At 44.9% G+C, this 21,313-nt stretch overlaps 3 protein-coding genes across 4 annotated transcripts in view; 2 read left to right on the top strand and 1 right to left on the bottom strand.

Annotated features, from left to right (window-relative positions):
• Positions 1-767, top strand: part of LOC105892620 (centriolin-like) — a 23,921-nt gene extending 23,154 nt beyond the window's left edge. The window contains exon 35 of the mRNA XM_031570831.2: positions 1-767. This exon is cut by the window's left edge and continues 338 nt beyond it. The gene's annotated coding sequence lies outside the window, so the exon portion shown is untranslated.
• Positions 768-1,548: 781 nt separating this feature from the next.
• On the bottom strand, positions 1,549-9,209 carry LOC105892623 (ras-related protein Rab-14-like). Its single transcript, XM_012818920.3, has 8 exons — positions 9,074-9,209; positions 5,927-5,986; positions 5,665-5,718; positions 4,990-5,167; positions 4,631-4,697; positions 3,976-4,063; positions 3,697-3,727; positions 1,549-3,559 (listed from the first exon to the last, which is right to left on the bottom strand). Exons 2-8 carry the CDS (start codon positions 5,976-5,978, stop codon positions 3,382-3,384), a joined length of 648 nt encoding a protein of 215 aa, XP_012674374.1. The 5' UTR covers positions 5,979-5,986; positions 9,074-9,209; the 3' UTR covers positions 1,549-3,381.
• A 118-nt stretch (positions 9,210-9,327) lies between these two features.
• Positions 9,328-20,885, top strand: LOC105892624 (gelsolin-like). Of its 2 annotated transcripts, none has more exons than XM_031570834.2 (17): positions 9,328-9,657; positions 9,948-10,094; positions 11,448-11,648; positions 11,844-11,998; positions 12,236-12,391; positions 12,816-12,965; positions 13,488-13,577; positions 13,709-13,841; positions 14,215-14,519; positions 14,642-14,775; positions 15,508-15,598; positions 17,037-17,207; positions 17,663-17,837; positions 18,125-18,246; positions 18,485-18,562; positions 19,833-19,893; positions 20,038-20,885. In XM_031570834.2, the coding sequence occupies exons 3-17, from the start codon at positions 11,456-11,458 to the stop codon at positions 20,199-20,201; spliced, it is 2,178 nt and encodes a 725-aa protein (XP_031426694.1). In that variant the 5' UTR covers positions 9,328-9,657; positions 9,948-10,094; positions 11,448-11,455; the 3' UTR covers positions 20,202-20,885. The 2 variants fall into 2 exon arrangements, with proteins under 2 accessions (XP_031426694.1, XP_012674376.1); XM_012818922.3 differs by having other exon boundaries at positions 11,451-11,648.
• The last annotated feature ends 428 nt before the right edge of the window (positions 20,886-21,313 follow it).

The following is a 21,313-nucleotide window of genomic DNA, read 5'->3' on the forward strand; positions in this document are numbered from 1 at the left end:
GTGCTGTTACAGTAGTACGTGTGTGTGTGAGTGTATTGTTAAGGCAGGCTGTGCTCTTATGAATCTGTGGTGAATACGTTGTGTGTGATATGGAGATGTGTGATATGCAAAGGGAAGGGATCCTACGAGCTTACTGCAGATCATGTGACTGAAATCAGTTTGCACTACCTCAGATAGCCAACTGAAGGAAACAGATAGCTGACTTTACACCCTATGAGATTCTAAGATTGGAAGAGCTTCCATACTTTTGTAGTGAAGACCATGCTTGCCTTAAAAAAATGTAGTTTTATATTTTAAAATGTTTTTATATTTAAAAATACTGTTTTTGGAGAGAGGCAAAAAGAGAGATGTGAGAAATATAAACTGTAATAATGTCTTGTGTGTGGAGCACTTTAGCGAGAGCATGCAGGCACTTGCGTGTGGTTTAGTCCTGCGTGTGATGGGTGCACTGGGCAGGGTCACTGGATCTGATGGGTGCCGTGAAGATGGCTGCATAAACCCTCGCTTGGGTGAGAGACTTTACCCTCAATAACTCGTCCAGTCAAGGGCAGCAGTATGCAGTTTACCTTATTATTCCACCTGAGGAGATGACTACCCCCACCCCCCCCCCCTCCTCGTGATGTGTGTGAATATGGTCAAATCAATGACCAGATGTCTGGTGAAATCAGTCCGGCTGAATTTTTAAAACCCTCAGGCTCTGGAACCACAGAGAAGATGACACGATGTGCTTAATTATTGTGTGCAATACATTTAATATTTTCAACATTTTGCATTGTGTTTGTTTCGTTATTCAAGTTTTTGTGTTTGAAGGATGTGAAAAATGGCACGGTCCTCACATTGAGATTAGTAGTTCTCTGGAGTAAACACCAGTGCTCGCAGTTCTCTGGAGTAAACATAGGGCGTTAGCAGTCATCTGGAGTAAACACCAGTGCTAGCAGTCATCTGGAGTAAACACCAGTGCTAGCAGTCATCTGGAGTAAACCCCATTGCTTGCAGTTCTCTGGAGTAAACACCAGCGCTAGCAGTCCTCTGGAGTAAACATAGGGCACTAGCAGAGCCATTTCTAAATAGATAGGCTGTGATGCTAGTGTATAAGATCCAATCCCCCAGAAGTACATCTCCTTGTTATGTCAGTCACAGAAAACTTCTATTAAGGCGTTTCTCAATATACATTCTTCTCTGTGCTTACGTTCATATGAACTTGAGAATCATCATCAGACCTCTCTCTTTAATGGGGAGCATAGGGCCATCGCTTCTTCCCTCCATGGGCCTCAATCCAGGGCAATCTTTTTTGCCTCTTCCCAGGTCATGAATGGTCTTCAGTTCTGAAAAATATATATAGTCTAATTGGGCGGAAGTTTGACGTTTTTAGTGTTAGTGTGTTTAACAAAAATAAATGGGTTTTCACAAAATCTCCAAAAATAAGGTGCGAGCGAAACACCAGTAGAAAACCTGGGCAAACCGTGAAAGTGTGATTCCACCCACTGGCCAGCTCTCAACTAAAACAAACGCCTCAACATGAAATCAACCCACACGTGACGGCAGCAATAACCAGCATTTACAGCACTGTCTTTATTAACAATATTAATACAAACCAATGTCAATTACAGAAGACATTCCAAAGTTAACAGATTTTCATGGTTAATATATTTGCTTTGATGTTGTGAATCACATAAGTGATCACCAATACATGGAGAAAAAAAATCAACAGGATTAAAATAAAAAAAACTAATTTTCTATCCTTCCTTGGAGAATCACATATTTCAATCTTCAACGTGACTTAAAATACATCTATTATTACAACATGATACAAATTGAATAGAAATATTCAGAATCGAGATGCATATATGTCAGCCTCCTGCCCGCCCCTGGCTCTGCATCAGTTCGACTTGAATGCGTTTGAACCGTTCGTGACTGTAGTGTTGGTTTGGTCGGCCCCTTTTGGTCTCTACAGGTCAGCTTTAAAGTCTCTTTTGGTCTCTAAAGGTCAGCTAGGGGTCGTCAGCGAGTTCTGCCTCTGTCCAGTGCGTTTACTGGCGGCCCGTGGATCCTTTTTCGGGTTTGGGACGACGCTTTATTTATAAATACAGATTTCTGGATTCAATGGTGTTCAGAATAAGGCAACAGAAATGACGTTATCGGAGGGAGACAAAATAAAAACAAACGAAGGTGATATGACGAGCTTCGGCAGGCCTCATGCAGGTGGGACATTATATGGGCCTGAGATCTCTGCTAGACACACACACACACACACACTCACACCCCTCTCCTGGACTTATTCCTCTCTGATTCCCATCGGCATAACCCCGGCAGTCCAAGAGAGCACTAGAGACAGGTTGCTATCTTCCAACAGCAACAGAGCCATATAAACCACTGATGCTACAGATCAGAGATCATACACACCCACCCACACGTATTATGCTACAGGAACACACACACACACCTTTAACAGAGTCAGAGTGAGCGGAGAAGGCCCAGCCAGACAGCAGGAAGTGAGCGGTTTAGGGGTTAAGGGTTAAAGTTCAGGATTAAGACCAGCGCGGGGCCCCTCTTTATGCAGTGAGTCTGGAGATGGTCTGGAAGTGTGCACCTCTCTTCCTGCCTCACCGTTACAAAGTGCAAAGACTGCCCTCTGGGGCGTTCTTCATATATTACTGAATCTGTTACAGGAGTTAAAACTCTACTAATTAATCACAAAGACTTTTATTTTACAAGTACTCCAACAGGGCTGTGGTGGAGTTACATATGTAGCCCACGGCGGCCATCATGCCTTGAGGGTTAAAATCCACTTTAAAACACAAACGGCTCTTCAGAGGTAATGCCTGCCCCCCCCCCCCTGCAACACCTCCTCAGAGATAATGCCTGGCCTCCCTGCCCACCCCCACCCCTCAGAGAAAATGCCTACCCTCCCCACCCATAGACATATATAGATCTATATATGTCTATGTCCCCACCCACCCCCCCTCCTCAGAACTGCATCTGCCAGAATAATTTAAGCAAAGGTCTTACAAAAGAGGAAACAAAAATTTGAAAGGAAAGAAAAAAAGTCACTCATGTCAACAGCACTGAGGACTCCAGTTACATGTTCATCTGACCCACACCCCCCCCCCCCCTTACACACACACACATGAAAGAGGTCTCATCTCCAGAGTGACAGAGGGAAAGAGAAAGTGAGAGAGAGAGGGAGGGAAACTGGGGGTAGGAGGTCCAAAAAGGAAAAGTAAGTACTTAGGACTTTCTGTTGCCCATAGGACTTCACCGATGTGGGACAAGGTAGGTGGGTGTGAGTGTGTGTGTAAGGGGGACAGGACGCTTGTATGCAAGTGTGTGCGTGTTTGTGTGTGTGTGTGTGTGTGTGTGTGTGTGTATAATTTTATGTCCCTAGCAACTGCAGCCCTCCTTCGGGGAGGGGGCATCGTTGCCCAGTCGCCCCCCCTGTGGTGCTGAGGGCTTGTGCTGCACCCCCGACTCTGCAGCGTTCAGGTCTAGACTCCCATCCTGGATGTTCTGGTAGATCTTCTTGGCAGCCTCCAGAAAAGCATCCTCCACGTTCTCACCACTAACAGAGCAGAGGAAGGAGAAGGGGGAAAAAAGAAGAGTGTCTTTAGAGCCATATAACCAGCCTGGCCAGGAGATGATAATATCAGACATGGAATGCAATCACACACACATACACACACACTTCACTTCACTTACGTTTTTGCACTAGCTTCTAGGAACAGCAAACCTGCAAGGACGCAACAGAGCATGGTCAGATCATCAGTTACCATAGCAACGGTAAACACAGAAACCCACAAACACCAACAGCCAATCACTTAGTGGCTAATTAGGTCATGTGAACAAAAAGGCCAATCAGAAGAGTTTGAAGCCAATGAGAAGAGCTGGGTGCTTGGAGCCTGGCTGTGCAGCTTTGACTACAGGGGGCTTGGCGTGTCCAGGTCAGACAGGAAGTGTTAAAGGCGCTCATCTCCTCACCGTTCTCCTCAGCAAACTGCTTGGCCTCCTCATACGTAACGTCCCTCTGGGCCTCCAGATCTGCCTTGTTCCCAATCAGGATGATGACCTGGACAGAGGAGCAGTCGGTCAGGACTCAAGACTTACGCCTACACACATGCACATTAAAGCAGCAATAAGGAGTTCTGTTCCAAAACTAGCATGCTAACTATCTAAAAGGCATGCAAAAACCTTGAAAACACCACCAACAGCCCAGTTGATACTGATATAAGCTTGCCAACTGGTGTCTTTTAGCAGTATAGCTGGCAATGTAATGCTGTGAAAGCTTTTCTTCCATTTTTGCAGGGTATTCCAGCCCTGTACACAGAACTACATAGGGCATATCCTGGATGGCTAGCGGGTGTTTATCTGTCCTTCACAAGACCAGTTGGGAAAGGAGAGCCCATCTGGACATTCAGGGTCATATTTACTCTACAGAACGACCTCTGACCAGAGTCAGTTGGCAAAGATGAATTGAAGTATTCCTCCACACACCTTACAATACACTATAGTCAATATGGTTCGTTTTTACTGGCACTGCTGGTTTTACATGAACATTAATAGGATCACATAGAAACATCCTGTAAGTTTAATGGGCCACACCCAGGCCTGTGGCTGTGTTTCCATGGTTACTCACGGTGTTTGGGTTGGTGAGGTTTCGAGCATCAGTCAGCCAGCTGCTTAGGTGATTATATGTGCTCCTCCTGCAACAACAAACACTGTTCACACACACACTCTCTGTTTCATAGCCACTGTTCACACACACTGTCTGTTTCATTGCCACTGAGAACAGTCGTGTTGTGTGTGTGTGTGTGTGTGTGTGTGTGTGTGAGATCCTAATCTGCCTCCATAGTAACTCCTAGTGACAGATTCAAATGTCCTGTATCTCTCCAGTCCCTCTGTGTGTGTACACCATCAGTTCTCCTGCAGCCTTTCTATAATAGCTTGTGGTGATGGCTCTGAACCTCTCCTGTCCAGCTGTGTGTGTGTGTGTACCTGGTAATGTCATACACCATCAGTGCTCCTGCGGCCCCTCTGTAGTAGCTCCTGGTGACGGCTCTGAACCGCTCCTGTCCAGCCGTGTCCCAGATCTGCAGTTTGACCTTCTGTCCACTCACCTCCATGATACGTGTGCCAAACTCCACGCCAATGGTGTGAGGGCAGTCTGCCATGACTACAAAACAACAAATAAACAATAACGACAAACAAACATTAAACCACAACTGCAGCAGCAATAAAAAAAATCAGATACAAATAAGCAGTCATTACCCACATCAACATCATTTCAACAGGATACAAATGTAGACTAAGTCCTATAGCAGAAGTTAGAATCTGTTCAAAATCCTAGCAGCCAGCCACCTCCCCCTTGACACATACACTCTAGTGCAGCTTGGACTTAACCGTGTGATTGACAGGTAGATCACTGTTCTTATTGGTCATTTCCCCTATGATCTCCAATAATATAGCCAGTTGCAGCCACAGATACCACCCTCAGTGCATGTCGTTTATTAATAGCCTGACACATCTGACTGTGGCCATCTATAACATATAGGCCACTGGTTTACCACTGTTGACTATCTTTGACAACAGCCAACACCATCTCCTCACGCCAGCCCAGGCCGAGCTCCCTACTGTGACCGTCGCTCCTCACAGGGAGCCCCTCCTACTCACATTTCTTCTCGGTGAACTGGTGGAGTAAGCATGACTTCCCCACGCCCATGTCCCCTGTGTAGAAAAACAAAAACACACACACACACACACACACTCACGAATTCAGTCAAAAGAACCTAATCCCAACACACACACACTCACCAATCCAGTCAAAAGAACCTAATCTGAATAAAATCAATCTGTGGATCGTAATACTTGTGTACAGGACCATAATGATGGTGACAACGCATTTGGAGCATAAGGGTTTGGGAATGGAACTTACCGATGATGATATATTTAAAAATGTAGGAATAGTTGTATGGTGCAGTCGTCATTTTGGATTCTAAAAGACGACAAAACAGATTCCAGACATAGTTAATCTTTCAAATGAGGAAATACTAAATAAATAAAATAAATACATAAAATAAACACAAATAGACTACACTTCTCGTATGTTGGCCATATGACTATAACACAGTGTGTGGACTATAACCAGTGTCTGTATGAAAAAATAAAACAACAACAACTCTCTTATAGCAATGCTTCAGCATACACAAACATCAAGTCACATACTAGCACATGACACCAGCTGGCAGACGATGGTGAATTGGTCTACATGGCTAATAATGTGAATAGAGCCGCTTCGGCATTGTCCATGGTTTCAGTTCCCCACATGAGCAAAGTCAGCAGGGAAATAAACCACAAGTGAAGGGAGTGGCGTGCAGGTCGAGGCTGAAGCCCAGGTAATGTGTGTGTGAGAGTGTGTGTGTGTGTGTGTGTGTGTGTGTGTGTGTGTGAGAGAGAGAGTGTGTGTGTGAGAGTGTCAGGTAATGTGGTGCAAAACACACCAATTACAGGAATTTTCCAGAAACGAATGCGTCTTCATACAGAGCTCTTCCAATCATATTGAGAAGTGCTGTTGTTGACACGTTCATGAATTTAGCAGGCACTTTTATCCAACACAACATACTAGACACGCAGTGCATTGATACATTTCCATCAGTATGGATCAAACCCATCACACTGGTAATTGTTGGCACCTGAAGTTGAACAACAGGGGCATCAAAACTGGTACAGCAAGATGCTAAAACCACCCTGGGCATTTCCAGGCACCACACACTTTGAACAAAAACATCTGTTAAATGAAGAAATGTAATGTAAATGTGTGTGGCGTCATACCTTTGCTTTAGAACAAATCATCCGTGTCTATGAATTCGTGTAATGTATTACTTTGAGTTTGTTATGTTGATGCAAGGTGAAGTGTTACATGCACAGTCACTCATACACAGCCTATTCTTCTTTGTATAAATACTGGCCTTAACGGCAGCCACACAATTACACACGCCCCAAATGATGACAGGAAGAAACAGATAAATCCCTCTACTACAGAATGAGGGCACACTCAAGCAGAATTCCACTCAAGTCAAATCAGCTGAGAGGAAGTGAGCTTGCAGCTGATTCTGCAGGACAGTGTCTTGAGAGTGACGTGTGGGAGGCATCCGAGCAAGATCAGAGGTTGTGACTCAATTCTGCTTATGGCAGTGAACCTGAGAAAGACGACCCTGAATCCCCAGTCTTCAGGGAGAACAACTGGGTAGCTGCATCTCTATAATCGCCCTGAGTTCCGTGTGTCGATTCCCTGATGTCTGTGCACCCTCAGCCTAGTGATCTCTAGACATGATATGAATAGGACACCTGACAGGACCTCAAAGGCCAGCTGCAAGAGGCCATAGAATGGCCATAATGAATGGTGTTCAACACTTGAGAAACCACCATATTTTCAGTTGCCTATATCACAAGGTCTATAGCAAAGATCAGGCTTGTTTTTGACATTAATGTCTGTCTTGTGAGTTTCATCTTCCACCAAATCACAAAATACTTCTGGGAGTGACCAACCTTAACAGAATGAGTTTAAGCATTTTTGTAGATCCTCATTCAAAACAATGTGTTGGATCAATTCCAACATGTCTGATTCTGATTCCTGTGATCTCCACTGGTTACAGTGGCCTGAAGACAGTATACACTACTGGTGTTAGCCATGCAAAAAGTAGGCCTACCTTCTTCTAAAAGTAGCAGAAGGATCACAACATTTCCAAATCCTAAATTTCCAAAATTGGTTGCCCGAAATGAATTAGACTATCCAAAATAAAATAAATAAAGACACTGTTGTATGTAGAAAGCTTGATATATTCTAGAAAGCAATAAAAAAAAGCATTTATTTAACAAGCCGCTGCTGGCCAGTCAAGTGTCCTTTGCGGAATTGCTTTGAGCCGAGTAGTATCTTTCCGTTTAACGCGTACACTTAAAACAAACAACCATGATCAACGAGCTGTTAGTCAATGTTTCCCCCCCAAAATAGCAAGTCAAAAGAGCCAAATAAACGATAGAATTTTATTTTGTTTCGGAGATCATTTCTGATAGCCCGTCGGACAGGGTTCTGGCATCCCGACGGGTAAACGTCATTGCCCCGGGAAGTTGGAAATAAAGACAATAGACTATCACGAATAACATCTAACTCGCTGTGATCTAGATCAGCCTGGCCTAGGAGTTTTAACTTCAGACAGACCAGTAAACACTTGCTGGTTGGCTGTTTCCTGGTCAGCTTCTGGCTGTCATTAGCTTGATAGCCGTCAACCTAGTTATAAACTTCAGAGGCCTGTGTGCTAAACAGCATTTCCAATCAACGTCAGTTTGTCTATCGTAATCCGGTACACAGTCGGATTTCGCCCTTAATTTACAAACAAAAGCTAATATTTCTGAATTGATGTTACTTCCCGTTTTGTTTACTAGCAACTCTAACGTTAGCCAGCGCACGCACCTCTGCAGTGGCTGCTAATGTTACCTAGCTATCGCTACCTAGCCAGCCATTTCTCATATCTGACATTGCTGTCCAAAAGTGGCGACGTCCTGGCGTGTGCTGACATTAACAACATGTGTTTGTTTTATGGAAGCTGAGTTAATGTGTAATTGCTTGGATTTACTCAGCAAAGTCGTACATGGACCACAACACCGTTTTAAATTAATAAGGCCGACTGGAGTTAGGCCATCGGGAAAGCTAACCGGTTCGCTAGCTGACGTTACCTTGCCATGTCTCTGCTACCAAACGGGGTAGGCCAGCGTCCATGTATGTGGCTAACCATCTCGCATGTTACGTCCCTGAATGTAACTAATGTTTTCTTTACACAGATAGTGTATGAATAATAAACTGGCAACTAATTATCCGACTTACCGGCTTTGCCATCGTGCCTCTTGGCTAGCTATGCCAGCTCATTTAGCAAATGCTAACCTGCACGCTAGCTAGCTATCCAGCTAACCAACGTTACATAGGAAATACGCTAAAGCCTGAGTATCAGTCAAGTTTCGTTATCTGCTTGAGGACTTCATATGTGTTATACCCTCCATGTATAAAATGACAATTTGGCAGACTTACCCTATAGCTAGACAGGTAGTAAGTTAGTGAAGCCGGCTCGGTGGAGAATCAGCTGGACAGAGAGAAAACACCTAGATGCTGCCGTTGACATGCGCGTCACTTCTACGCGTCTCTGCGCTACTCCCTTCACAGCATCAGCTTGGGCACTGCAGGCGCGCACCCGAGAAATGCTATCATTAACCGTTCCTATAAAGGTAGGCTAGGCTATTCAGAGCGGATGAAATCACGGCTTGTAATTTCGCAATCCGAAGACAACGAGTACTGCTTAAAGACAGTGTTCACACAACGATTTAAGATTAACTATTATGAAAAACTTTTGTCAGAGGAGCAACAAAACTGCACTTTTCCAACCACTCTGTAGCCTATGTGCAAAATAGTCTGCATTCTGGCAACTCAGCCTATTTTCTTATTTATTTGCCATTTTCTAAATCCACTGACTCAAAGTAGTATTCAAGCGTTGCATCAACCTGGACTTGGTGCAAAACTGTTAGGACTTATCCTCATCAAAGCCTCCCTTTCCATCCCTGTTCCGACAAGTTTGGCTGCACCCTCCTTCACAAGCCTACACATCGAGTCCATAAAAGGTAGGTATTCAGATAAATGACAGAATTTTTCTTGCTCTACAGGGATGTAATTGGTGTATTCTTTACTTATAAGAAATGGACCAATACTGAGAGGCCTAAATGTACCGGGGCATGGTATCTGTTGTCTAAAATTTAGATTTGATAATGCATCAGTTCAACTCTAAAGTTGTCTAGACTCTAAATGCATGTTAGTTGAACTGATGCATCATCAAATCTAGTAAAATATTATACCTTTTGTGTATTCATTGCTTGAAGTGCTGGTATTTTCCATGTCGTTTTCCCTTAACTAGGGGGCGGGGACGCTAACGGGTCCAGGTCTCTTGAAGCAGGAAGCATACCTGCATAAGGGAGTCGCCTCTGAAACCCTGTGGAGCTGTCATCTCATCTCCCGTCTCTCACCAACTACACCAGAGATTTCTGACACATCGCCAGATAAGGTATTTTATGGTTCATTACTATCATTTATGCTTTGACACAGGAATTTGACCAAACACAAAGTTACATTATTGCAGAGTTTAACTTGGCAGTGCTGGTCTGACTGATTGAAGAAGAGTAATATAGTCGGCAATACCAATGCAACCCTGCAATTATCCAATAGAGGAAGTGAGATAAGACTACAAAATATTTTGCCTCACTCTCTCTCTCTTACACACACAATGTATTTGGTGTGTGTGCTGTATAGATTGTTTTCAACAGAAGTCCCATGTAATAAGCTAATGATACATACTGACTACATAAATTATCCGTCCAAAAAAGTGAGATTAGTCTACAAAATATTTTGCCTCTCTCTTTCTCTCTCTCGCAGTGTATTGTGTGTGTGTGTGTGTGTGTGTGTGTGTGTGTGTGTGTGTGTGTGTGTGTGTGTGTGTGTGTGTGTGTGTGTGTGTGTGTGTGTGTGTGTGTGTGTGTGTGTGTGTGCTGTATGGATTGATTTCAACAGAAGTCCCATGTAATAAGATAATGTTACATACTTTTTGCAATGAATATTTTGCCTCACTCTCTCTCTCTCTCTCTCTCTCTCTCTCTCTCTCTCTCTCTCTCTCTCTCTCTCTCACACACAGTGTATTTGGTGTGTGTGTGTTTTCAACTGAAGCCCCATATAATAAGCTAATGATACATACTTATTGCACATTTTCAAACACAAACATTCAAATCTACCTACACTAAAAGCAGACAATCTGACAAAGGGCTTGGTCAAGTAATTCAAGTAATTCAACAGGTGTGGGGGTGGGAAAAGGCGTTGGCTCAGCTTGAGCTCAGCCTTCTCTTCTCCTCCCTGCCCCCTCTGCCAGCAGGGAGGTGCGTAGAGATCCACCCAGTGTGAGTAACCACAGACACACACAATGGAGTCATAGCCTGAGGGCATGCTGCATGGGGCTGATGTCAGCCAGCCAGAGGATCATATGAGCCGATGAGCTGGATAAGACTGTGCCGCTTCCTCCAGCACTATTACTCAGTCATGCTTCCCATGCAGGATAGAAACGTTTTATCAGGGCCTTACGTAGAATATGAAGCCAGGCTGAAGGCTATGACGAAAGGCAAAACCTTGTGATGTGCATCCGCTGTTTCTCATCCTTCTTAAAAGCATGTTTGTGTGTGTGTGTGTTGGGGTAGGGGTGTACAGCAAGGGTGAAGCTGTGACATGACAAAAGCATGTGATAAGCATTCACTGTCTATCTCATCCTTTTAAAAACGAACATGTGTAACAATGTGTATGTGTGTGTGTGTGTGTGTGTGTGTGTGTGTGTGTGTGTGTGTGTGTTTGTGTGTGTGTGTACCCTTTTCCCCAGAAGCAGCAATGGCGTACCACCCTGAGTTTGAGAAGGCTGGGCAGAAAGGAGGTCTGCAGGTGTGGCGGATTGAGAAGATGGACCTGGCGGCTGTCCCTCAGCACCTCCATGGGGGCTTCTTCTCCGGAGATGCCTACCTCATCCTCAACACCATCAAACAGCGCGCAGGACACATGCAGTACGACCTGCACTTCTGGCAAGGTGATGTCAAAGTCTTAATAGGCTTATAATGTCTCTGGCGAGGCACAGTTGGCTGTTTACACAGGGATCCGGTCACAAATACAGCCTGTAGTCCTAAGACAAGGGATCCAGTCACAAATACACCCGTAGTCTTTAGACAAGCTTCCACTTTATATCAGTAACTGTTGCTGAATCACATTTTGCACGACTACTCAGGTCAGGACTGCACACAGGACGAGAGCGGAGCGGCGGCCATCTTTACCATGCAGATGGACGATTACCTCGGTGGCAAACCCATCCAGTACCGTGAGGTCCAGGGCCACGAGTCCAAAACCTTTGTGGGCTACTTTAAATCTGGCCTCAAGTACATGGTAGGCATCCTCTCACAAGTTGACACGGAGCCTCCCTAACACAAGCTAATAAAAAGGAAGCATGTTAACCAATGTAAATACATACTTCATATGATAGCCATCCTAACAAGTTAACAGGGGAAGTTCTCTGATTTCTGTGTTCTTTAGTGGCCAGTTGACAGAGGTTCTTTCTTGCATTGTTAACACTTTGGTTGCATTGTTAACACTTTGGTTGATCAATTCCTGTGGCTGCGGCAGAAAGGGGGCATGGCCTCTGGCTTCCGCCACGTGGATGAGGAGGAGGTTAAGCGCGTGCTTCATGTGATGGGTCGACGCATCGTCAGGGCAACCGAGGTGCCTGTCAGCTGGGACAGTTTCAACCAGGGAGACTGCTTCATCCTAGACCTGGGAGATGTGAGGACTCACAAACACACACACACACACACACACACACACACACTTATACGCTGGACACATCATAAATAAATTTAGTACATCCGTAATACACATCACCCACCTTCTGTTCAGTAAGAGACTCACTCTATCAGTGAGGTTTGATGCACAATATTTTTGATCTGGCCACATGATCAGAAGATCCACTTTTCTTGAACAGGAGATCTACCAGTGGTGTTTGATTTTAGTCTATCCTCTTGAACAGGAGATCTACCAGTGATGTTTGATTTTAGTCTATCCTCTTGAACAGGAGATCTACCAGTGGTGTTTGATTTGAGTGTATCCTCTTGAACAGGAGATCTACCAGTGGTGATTGATTTGAGTCTATCCTCTTGAACAGGAGATCTACCAGTGGTGTTTGATTTGAGTGTATCCTCTTGAACAGGAGATCTACCAGTGGTGTGGCTCCAAGAGTAACCGGTTTGAGAGACTGAAGGCCACAAATGTCTCTAAAGGTATCCGTGACAACGAGCGGTGTGGGCGGGCAAAGCTGCACATCTGTGAGGAAGACTCAGAAAGCGAGAAAATGCTGGAGGTGACACACACACACAGACACACACAGACACAGACACACCTGCAAGAATCATTTACCCCAACCACACCATACCTACCATACCATACGCAGTTGGCAAACCAACACCACGCCTGTAGGAATCCTTCATACAAACCACTGACACACACAAACACCACTTGCTAAAATCATGCAGACACACCTGTGGTAATCATGTACACAACATAAAAACACACCATACCACACCACATTACACCTGCGTGAGTCATACACAAACACACACACACACAAACACACCCACACCCACACCCCGACACACACAGTCACCACACACAGACATACTTACTTGTGCAATGTTTATATCCACACCACACCTCCAGTAATCATGCTGATGTGCACACACTCACACACCTTACACGCTACAGGTATTATTTTGTCATGAATCGCTCTACACTTATGTTGGCACCACAGTGCATTGTGAAATCATCACCTGCCACCATTTCAGCCTTTAGTTCAGCCTTTTCTTACTCTTACTCTTACTTTCAGATTCTGGGGCCGAAGCCTGATTTACCAGACGCACACTCTGAAGACGAGAAGACAGATGTGTCCAACAGGAAGATGGCCAAATTATACAAGGTTTCTTTTTTTTTTACTCTCTTCAAAATCAAAATCAGGGAAAAGATATGTATTGATTATTTATGGATAGAATTGATTAAACGCCTCATGGACAGTTGTTTAATGCTTGTTGCATCCCGATCGTCTTGAAGGTGTCTGACGCAAGTGGAGACATGTCAGTGTCTCTGGTTTCGGGGGAGAACCCGTTCTCCCAGAGCGACCTGGAGCCCACTGACTGTTTCATCCTGGATCACGGGTCCAACGGGAAGATCTTCGTCTGGAAAGGTCAGTCGGGGTCACACTCTGTGCCGTGTTTGAGGGAACCTAGTCTCACTTCCTCTTTCCCCTGGAAGTTCCCTCACATTGTTATGGTCAGGCACCCTGTTATGGTCAGGCACCCTGACCTCAGCACAGAGGAACTATACACACATAGGAGAGGAACCAAAGAGCATATGATACAAGCCACCAGCAGGAAGAGTTTAAATAGCTGCCACTTTGACACCAAAGCAAAGGAACATCACACACAATCACTTCCGCCCTCATGTCTCATGTTTGATGCACTTCTGCTCTCATATCTCGTGTTTGATGCCCTTATGCCCTCTTGTCTTGTGTTTGATGCCCTTCTAACCCTCATATCTCGTGTTTGATGCCACGGCAGGTAAGGATGCCAACCTGGAGGAGAGGCACGCCACGCTTAAAGCGGCGGAGGAGTTCATCCGGAAGATGGGCTACCCCCGACACACGCAGATCCAGATCCTGCCACAGTACGGAGAGACGCCACTCTTCAAGCAGTTCTTCAAGGTGTGGCGCGACGTGGACCAGACCGAAGGACTGGGCAAGGGTTACGTGTCAAACAAGATCGCCAACATCCAGAAGGTTCCGTTCGACGCCTCCACCCTCCACGAGTCTGCTGCCATGGCTGCGCAGCACGGCATCATGGACGATGGCAGTGGAGACAAACAGGTGTGTGTGTGTGTGTGTGTGTGTGAGAGACTGTGTCTGCGAGAGAGAGTATTTATGTGTGTGTGGGGTATGTTGAATGGTGTAGTACTGGGTTGTCTGGATAACTGTTTATCTTTTCTAAGATCTGGCGTATTGAGGGGTCAGACAAGGTGCCTGTGGACCCGTCCACATACGGTCAGTTTTACGGCGGGGACAGTTACATCATCCAGTACAGATACAGTCACGGAGGACGGCAGGGCCAGATCGTCTACATCTGGTGAGTCTGCAGGGAGACTGCAGGATTAGAGGGTGGGGGTTTTCAGTCTCAGTGAAGAGACCGAAAGAAGAGGGGACAGACATGAAACAAATACATTACCACAGATACTGAGACAATCATGTTACCATAGATACTGAGACAAACATGTTACCATAGATACTGAGACAAATACATTACCATACATACTGAGACTAGATACTAAGAGACACATACTTTTGCAGAGAGACTGAAAGAAAATACTTTGCATTGACTGAGGAACATGTTTGCTAGTCAATCTATTTGCTGAGACATGTTTGCAAAAACAAACAAAAACAGTTGATGTGAGACAGAGAGATAAGCGATGAAGACTTTGGCAGAAGGGAGAGGTGAACAGATGGCTTTGTTATCCAGTTACCTCAGTCCTGTTACATAAACACAGTTTACAGCCGTCCCTCAGGTGAGCGAGAGAGGGGCCCAGGGCTGGGCTTAAGGTGTGCACATTCTTTACACATGACATCATCAGTACAAACAGCGCCCTCTGATGGCCAGAACTGAACATGCTAGATGCTAAAGATGCTAAAGATGCTAAAACACACAGGTTTGAATCCAGGGGCATGACAGACAGAGGCAGTACAAAAACTGGGTAGGCCACTTTGTGGAAATAATCTGGAGGGAAAGAGAGAGAGAGAGCGAAATAGCACTTTATTTATCAGACAAAGGATATGAAACCTAATCAAGTGATTATTTACCCAGGCAAGGAGACGACTCGGGTCAGGACGAAAAGGGGGCGTCAGCCATTCTGGCTGCACAACTGGATGATGAGCTGGGAGGAGGAGCCGTGCAGGTGAGTTGCTCTAATCAAATTAGTCAATAAGATTAGAGTAGATCTGACCAATCTGATCAGAGAGATTCTGATGGTGGCAGGTTTGAAGTGGATTGTGTATAAGGAGCCTGTCACTCGAAATTAATAACAACATATGCAAGAGCTGCCATCCTCAGAGTGAAGCGCTCACACAGCACACAACATTCACAGGACAGGCCTAAAACTACAGGGGAAACTGGTGTTTCTACCCTCTGTGGATCACTGGGTGTTTCTACCCTCTGTGGATCACCGGGTGTCCCACTCCATACTCTTATAACACTACCCTTGGTGAGGACATCCTAACTTTCTCTATCGAAGCCCGCCTTCAAGTCCTCCCAACAAGATATAATCTCGCCACCTGGTATCCGTCTAGCCATGACCCACTCTACCACCCATGAGTCTAGCCATGACCCACACTCTACCACCCATGACCCACTCTACCACCCATGAGTCTAGCCATGACCCACACTCTACCGCCCATGACCCACACTCGCCCGCCCATGAGTCTAGCCATGACCCACACTCTACCACCCATGACCCACACTCTACCACCCATGACCCACACTCGCCCGCCCATGAGTCTAGCCATGACCCACACTCTACCACTCATGACCCACACTCTACCACCCATGAGTCTAGCCATGACCCACACTCTACCACCCATGACCCACACTCTACCGCCCATGACCCACACTCTACCACCCATGACAGTGAGACAACTGTGCATATTCTATATGGCTGCCATTTTTACAAAGCTGCACTGTAACTTTTCTGAACTGTGCTGAAAATGTAGGCAGTAACTCTCTGTGCAATACCCCAATAACTCCATCCTTATCAATGAAAATAGTTCAACAGTGACTAGTATTGCAATAGGATGCTGGACACATTGAAATAGGATGCTGGACACTTGGTGTCACATCCAAGCTGCTGAAATGTCACCCACTAGTTGGCATCATCACAAGCCTGGGTTTTCACTGCCAGCTAATAGTTCTTGTGTTTGGGAGCCTTAGGCATGCCAAGTACATACTGTATACTTGTTTGACGTGGGTTGCAGCTGGATGGGTTAAGCAAAACGTATAGAGCCCCACTGCTCGATTTCTGCCATAATAGGTAGTGTGTCCATCTGGAGTCAGTGATGTCATATCCACCCATAATCACTAGAGTCAAACTGATAATGGAGGAGTAGCGGAAACATTCTGTGCCAAAGCTGCAACACGTGTCCACTGTTTGGAACTGTAATTCTTTCTCTGTGTCAAGATCCAAGTAAAAGTCTTAAATGTGAATGTGTTTGCACATGTGTGTGTGTGTGTGTGTGTGTGTGTGTGTGTGTGTGTGCCTGCATGTGTGTGTGTGTGTGTCTCTCTGTGTGTGTGTGTCTGCGTGTGTCTGTGTCTGTGTCTGTGTCTGTGTGTTGCTGTAGGTGAGGGTGATCCAGGGCAAGGAGCCAGCCCAGCTGATGAGTCTGTTTGGGGGTAAGCCGATGGTGGTTCACCGGGGAGGAACCTCCAGGGACGGGGGCCAAACCCAGCCTGCAGACACGCGGCTCTTCCAAGTGAGGGCCAACTCAGCAGGCAACACCCGCGCAGTGGAGGTGAGACCGGCTGCCTACAGGGCGGCGCTAAGATACAATATGAATAGGAGTTAAAGGTAGAGTGTGTAGTTTTTAGTGGCATCTAGTGATGAAGTTGCTGAGTTGCGACCAGCTGAATACCCTTAACTTCATAAGGGTGTGTGAGTATCTACAGTGGCCATCAAATGCCATAACAATGCAAATAGCGCTATCTCTCTTAACGAAAACACAATGATTCACAGTAACAATTATACACTAATGAACTCATAATTATGAATACATTTCTTCTAATACTAGACTGAATAGACTAGTAAACTACACACTCTACCTTTAACACTACCTATGACCTAGCTGAGGATGTCAGCTCATGCACATTCACCTGCTGTAGAGATGGACTAAAAACAAAACCTACAGACTCCTGGATGCTGATTAAATCTGTTGAACCCCCCCTCCCTCCCCTCCCTGCCTGTCTGTAGGTGGAGGCTGTGGCGTCCAACATGAACTCCAACGATGCATTCGTTCTGCTGACACCCTCCTCCTCTGTGCTGTGGGCGGGGCATGGGTGCTGTGATGTGGAGAAGGGCGGGGCCTCACAGCTCAGTGAGATTCTAGGCGTGGAGCTCTCTGAGGTTGCCGAGGGAGATGAGGGAGGTGCGTAAACAAACCTTATTTACTCAACACAAGAAGCCCTCTACACACACCTACACAGAGACTCTGTAGTCAAGTAGCACATCTGTCAGAACTAGTTTTCCATATCCTTTAAAGGATTTGAACTCTAAGAGCCTCAAACACATTGAACGTGATGACCTAGTCTACAGACTATTAAAGCATGGTACTCAGATCTGCAGAGATGATGGCTGAAAGTAAAGCCACACACAATGGAGGATATCTTAAATAAACCTCTGAATACGATTTCTTTCCGAATTCTGCTCCGATAGACGATTTCTGGGATTCTCTGGGCGGAAAGGCCGAGTATCGTACATCAGCCAGACTGAAGAACAAGATGGACGTGCATCCTCCACGACTGTTCGCCTGCTCCAACAAAACAGGACAGTTCACTGTAAGTCAACGGCAGCCGCATTCTATCTCCACCCCACCTCCGTGTGTGTGTCTGATGCCTCCAGATAAGGGTGTGTGGTGAGATGAGTGCAGTGAGGTCTTTGCAGTGTGTGTGTGTGTGTGTGTGTGACTCCCACCCCCCATGGTATTCTGAGATTCTTCTTGGCACTTGGAGATTCTTCTGAATGAAAAGTGCGTTACAAATAAAATGAATTATTATTATTATTATTCCCCTTTAGATTGAGGAGGTGCCTGGAGAGATGACTCAGGAGGATCTGGCTCCAGATGACGTGATGATCCTGGACACATGGGATCAGGTAGAACTCCAGCTGTAGGGTGGAGGCTTGACCTTTGGGGTCAGAGTTATATAGAAAACATATGGAACACAGGGCTTATGTTATGGTAGTTAGACACATTTGGTAGTTTTGTTTTGTCCAAAGCAACACATCAACACATTAGAAAAAGAAACATTACACACAACAAAGTATCAATTTAAAATACAAATTTAATTATTTTTTTTGTATTTATTTTTTATTGGTTTAAATTGGGTTTACAATATTTCATATATTTTTATTAAGCATATATGGCATAACATATTCCAAACATGTCATAACCCTCCCCCCCCTACTCACATGAGATATATTCATATAACAAATCATATCAACAAAGCACACTAATGTCAACAGGTCTCACATTCAAATTAGTTATTTTTCATTATAATGTCTTTCACTTTGGAGATGCCATTGTTCCAGGTTTTAAGTGTTCGTGGGGTTGCACCATTTACCTTGGCGGAGGAAAGCTCAAGAAAGAGAATGTCCAAAAGGGTATTCAACCAGTGTTCGAATGATACATTGTGGGATGGCACCCAGACTTGTAGAATAATCTTCTTGGCTGCTGTTAAACCGGCAAGCCAGATTTTCCTAGATCTTTCATTCATACAAATTAGAGAGTCATCAATGAGAAGGTGTAGAGCAGGGTCTATGGGAAGTTGTATATTGATCAGATCAGACAAACAATCTAGTATTCTAATCCAGAAATCATATATTTTGGGACAGTCCCACATTACATGCATGAATGTCCCTAATGTACTCTGTGGACAAAAAAAGTACAAAATGGATGTGGTGCTAGTCCTATTAAGCATCTGACTCTAGGGGTAAGACAAGCTATATGGGCAATCTAAAACAATTTTATAATAATAATAATTCCAAATATCAAAACTATTATTAAATTGTAATTGCATTAAATTGCAAGTGAGCCTCAAACAACAAATCAAAACTAAATAAACAGATGACGTTTATACTCAATAGATATTATATTATACTAAAAGGATATTATAATAGATAATAAATGCATTAGTCTTACAAAAGCATGTTATTCAATATTCTATCAATATTAACATTTTCAGGCACAATTAAATAACTTTTTCAAAACAGTACTGCTATTTTGCCATTTTCCAATGTATTTCCTGGTATGGAAATTGTCTCATTCCATAAGCATTCCACAATCTCAAACTTTCAAAACTGTGGAGAGCGTTGCTCTGGAGACTGTGTCACATGACGTGCTTATGTATTTCCTGTCTGTGTGAAGGTGTTTGTTTGGATCGGGGATGACGCCAATGAAGAGGAGAAGAGCGAGGCCATGAAGTCTGGTGAGGAAACATGTCTCATCTGTTTCTATGGCATCTGCGGAGACTGATCCACACACAGCAATGTTGATGTACCTGCTCATCTCCATTGAGTGCCAGCACATATTCATATTTAACCTGTTTACCATCATGTCTTCCTCTTGGCAGCCTCTCAATACATCGAAACAGACCCGTCCAACAGGGACCCCAGGACACCCGTGGTGAAGAGCAAGCAGGGCTTTGAGCCGCCCACCTTCACTGGCTGGTTCCTGGGTTGGGACTTTGAGTACTGGAGCTCTGACCCATTTGAGCGAGCAATGGCCAACCTGTAGATGACGTTAACCCACGACCCGCCCGCGGCCGACTTGGATTCGGACCCGGCGCTGATCTGGTGCGGTTTTGTGGTGCCAGATCTGGGCCGGACCCGATCCAGGGTTAACTGCTGTCTGGGACGGGCCCTTGTAGGAAAGAGTGTGATCAGAGCAGTGTGTGTGTGGCAGAGAGAGGAGAGTTTTCAGAAGTGCCCTTTCAGGTCAAACAAGTGCTTTAGACAAACATATAGCATCCGTCTTAGCTCTCACAAAGTTAAACACAGAACAGAACTTTACACTTCCGTGACACAGCCTGCGCAAACATTGACCACTGTCACAGTCTACATAGTAATCAATGCTTACATCGCTAAACTCTTAAACACTAGCTACCTTTCTACTGCAGTAGCTAAAGCTAACATCACTAAACTCCTAAACACTAGCTACCTTCCTACTGCAGTTGCTGCTTTCGCTTTGGTGAACTCTGCAGCATATACAAGACATCCTGTTACAGAAGCATTTAGTCTTCCTCTCTGCTGTCTGCTCACTGTGTGTGTGTGTCACTCTCTCAGCCTTCAGCTTCTCTGTCACATTCAGGTGTAGAATGTTACAAGCAGAACTACATAGAGCCTTAGTTAAATCACACCTGCATTTACAAACTGACTGGTTGATGTCAAACATCTCTGCATTAAAATGCTTCATATGAAATTCTTCTCTACTACTCACTCTCAATTATTTCACCTGGGTCTATTTTAGGCCCACCGTGTCAGAGAATCCCATCTGATGTTTCACATAGTAGGCAGGGATAGAGAATCACATCTGATGTTGAACATTGTAAGGGTAGGATAAAGAATCACATGTTGTGCTTGTCTATCCCAGTCCACAAAGAAAGTCACATCTGGTGTTTGACTTTGTGAGCAGGGATAGAGAAGATGTTGGCCATTTTAGCCATTGGTTGGTAATCACATGGGTCAGTTCTCCTGCACACAGTCTCAAGTGGGGCCCATCCATATGCATGGCAGCCATATGACCCCAGCTATACCTCAGGAGTGAGCATCAACGCTTAAACAGCATAATAATATCAATTGCCACAGCTATAGCACACACACATGTGTGTGTGTGTATATGTGTATATA

Source organism: Clupea harengus, chromosome 7 (assembly GCF_900700415.2).
Source record: "Clupea harengus chromosome 7, Ch_v2.0.2, whole genome shotgun sequence".
Lineage (NCBI taxonomy): Eukaryota > Metazoa > Chordata > Actinopteri > Clupeiformes > Clupeidae > Clupea > Clupea harengus.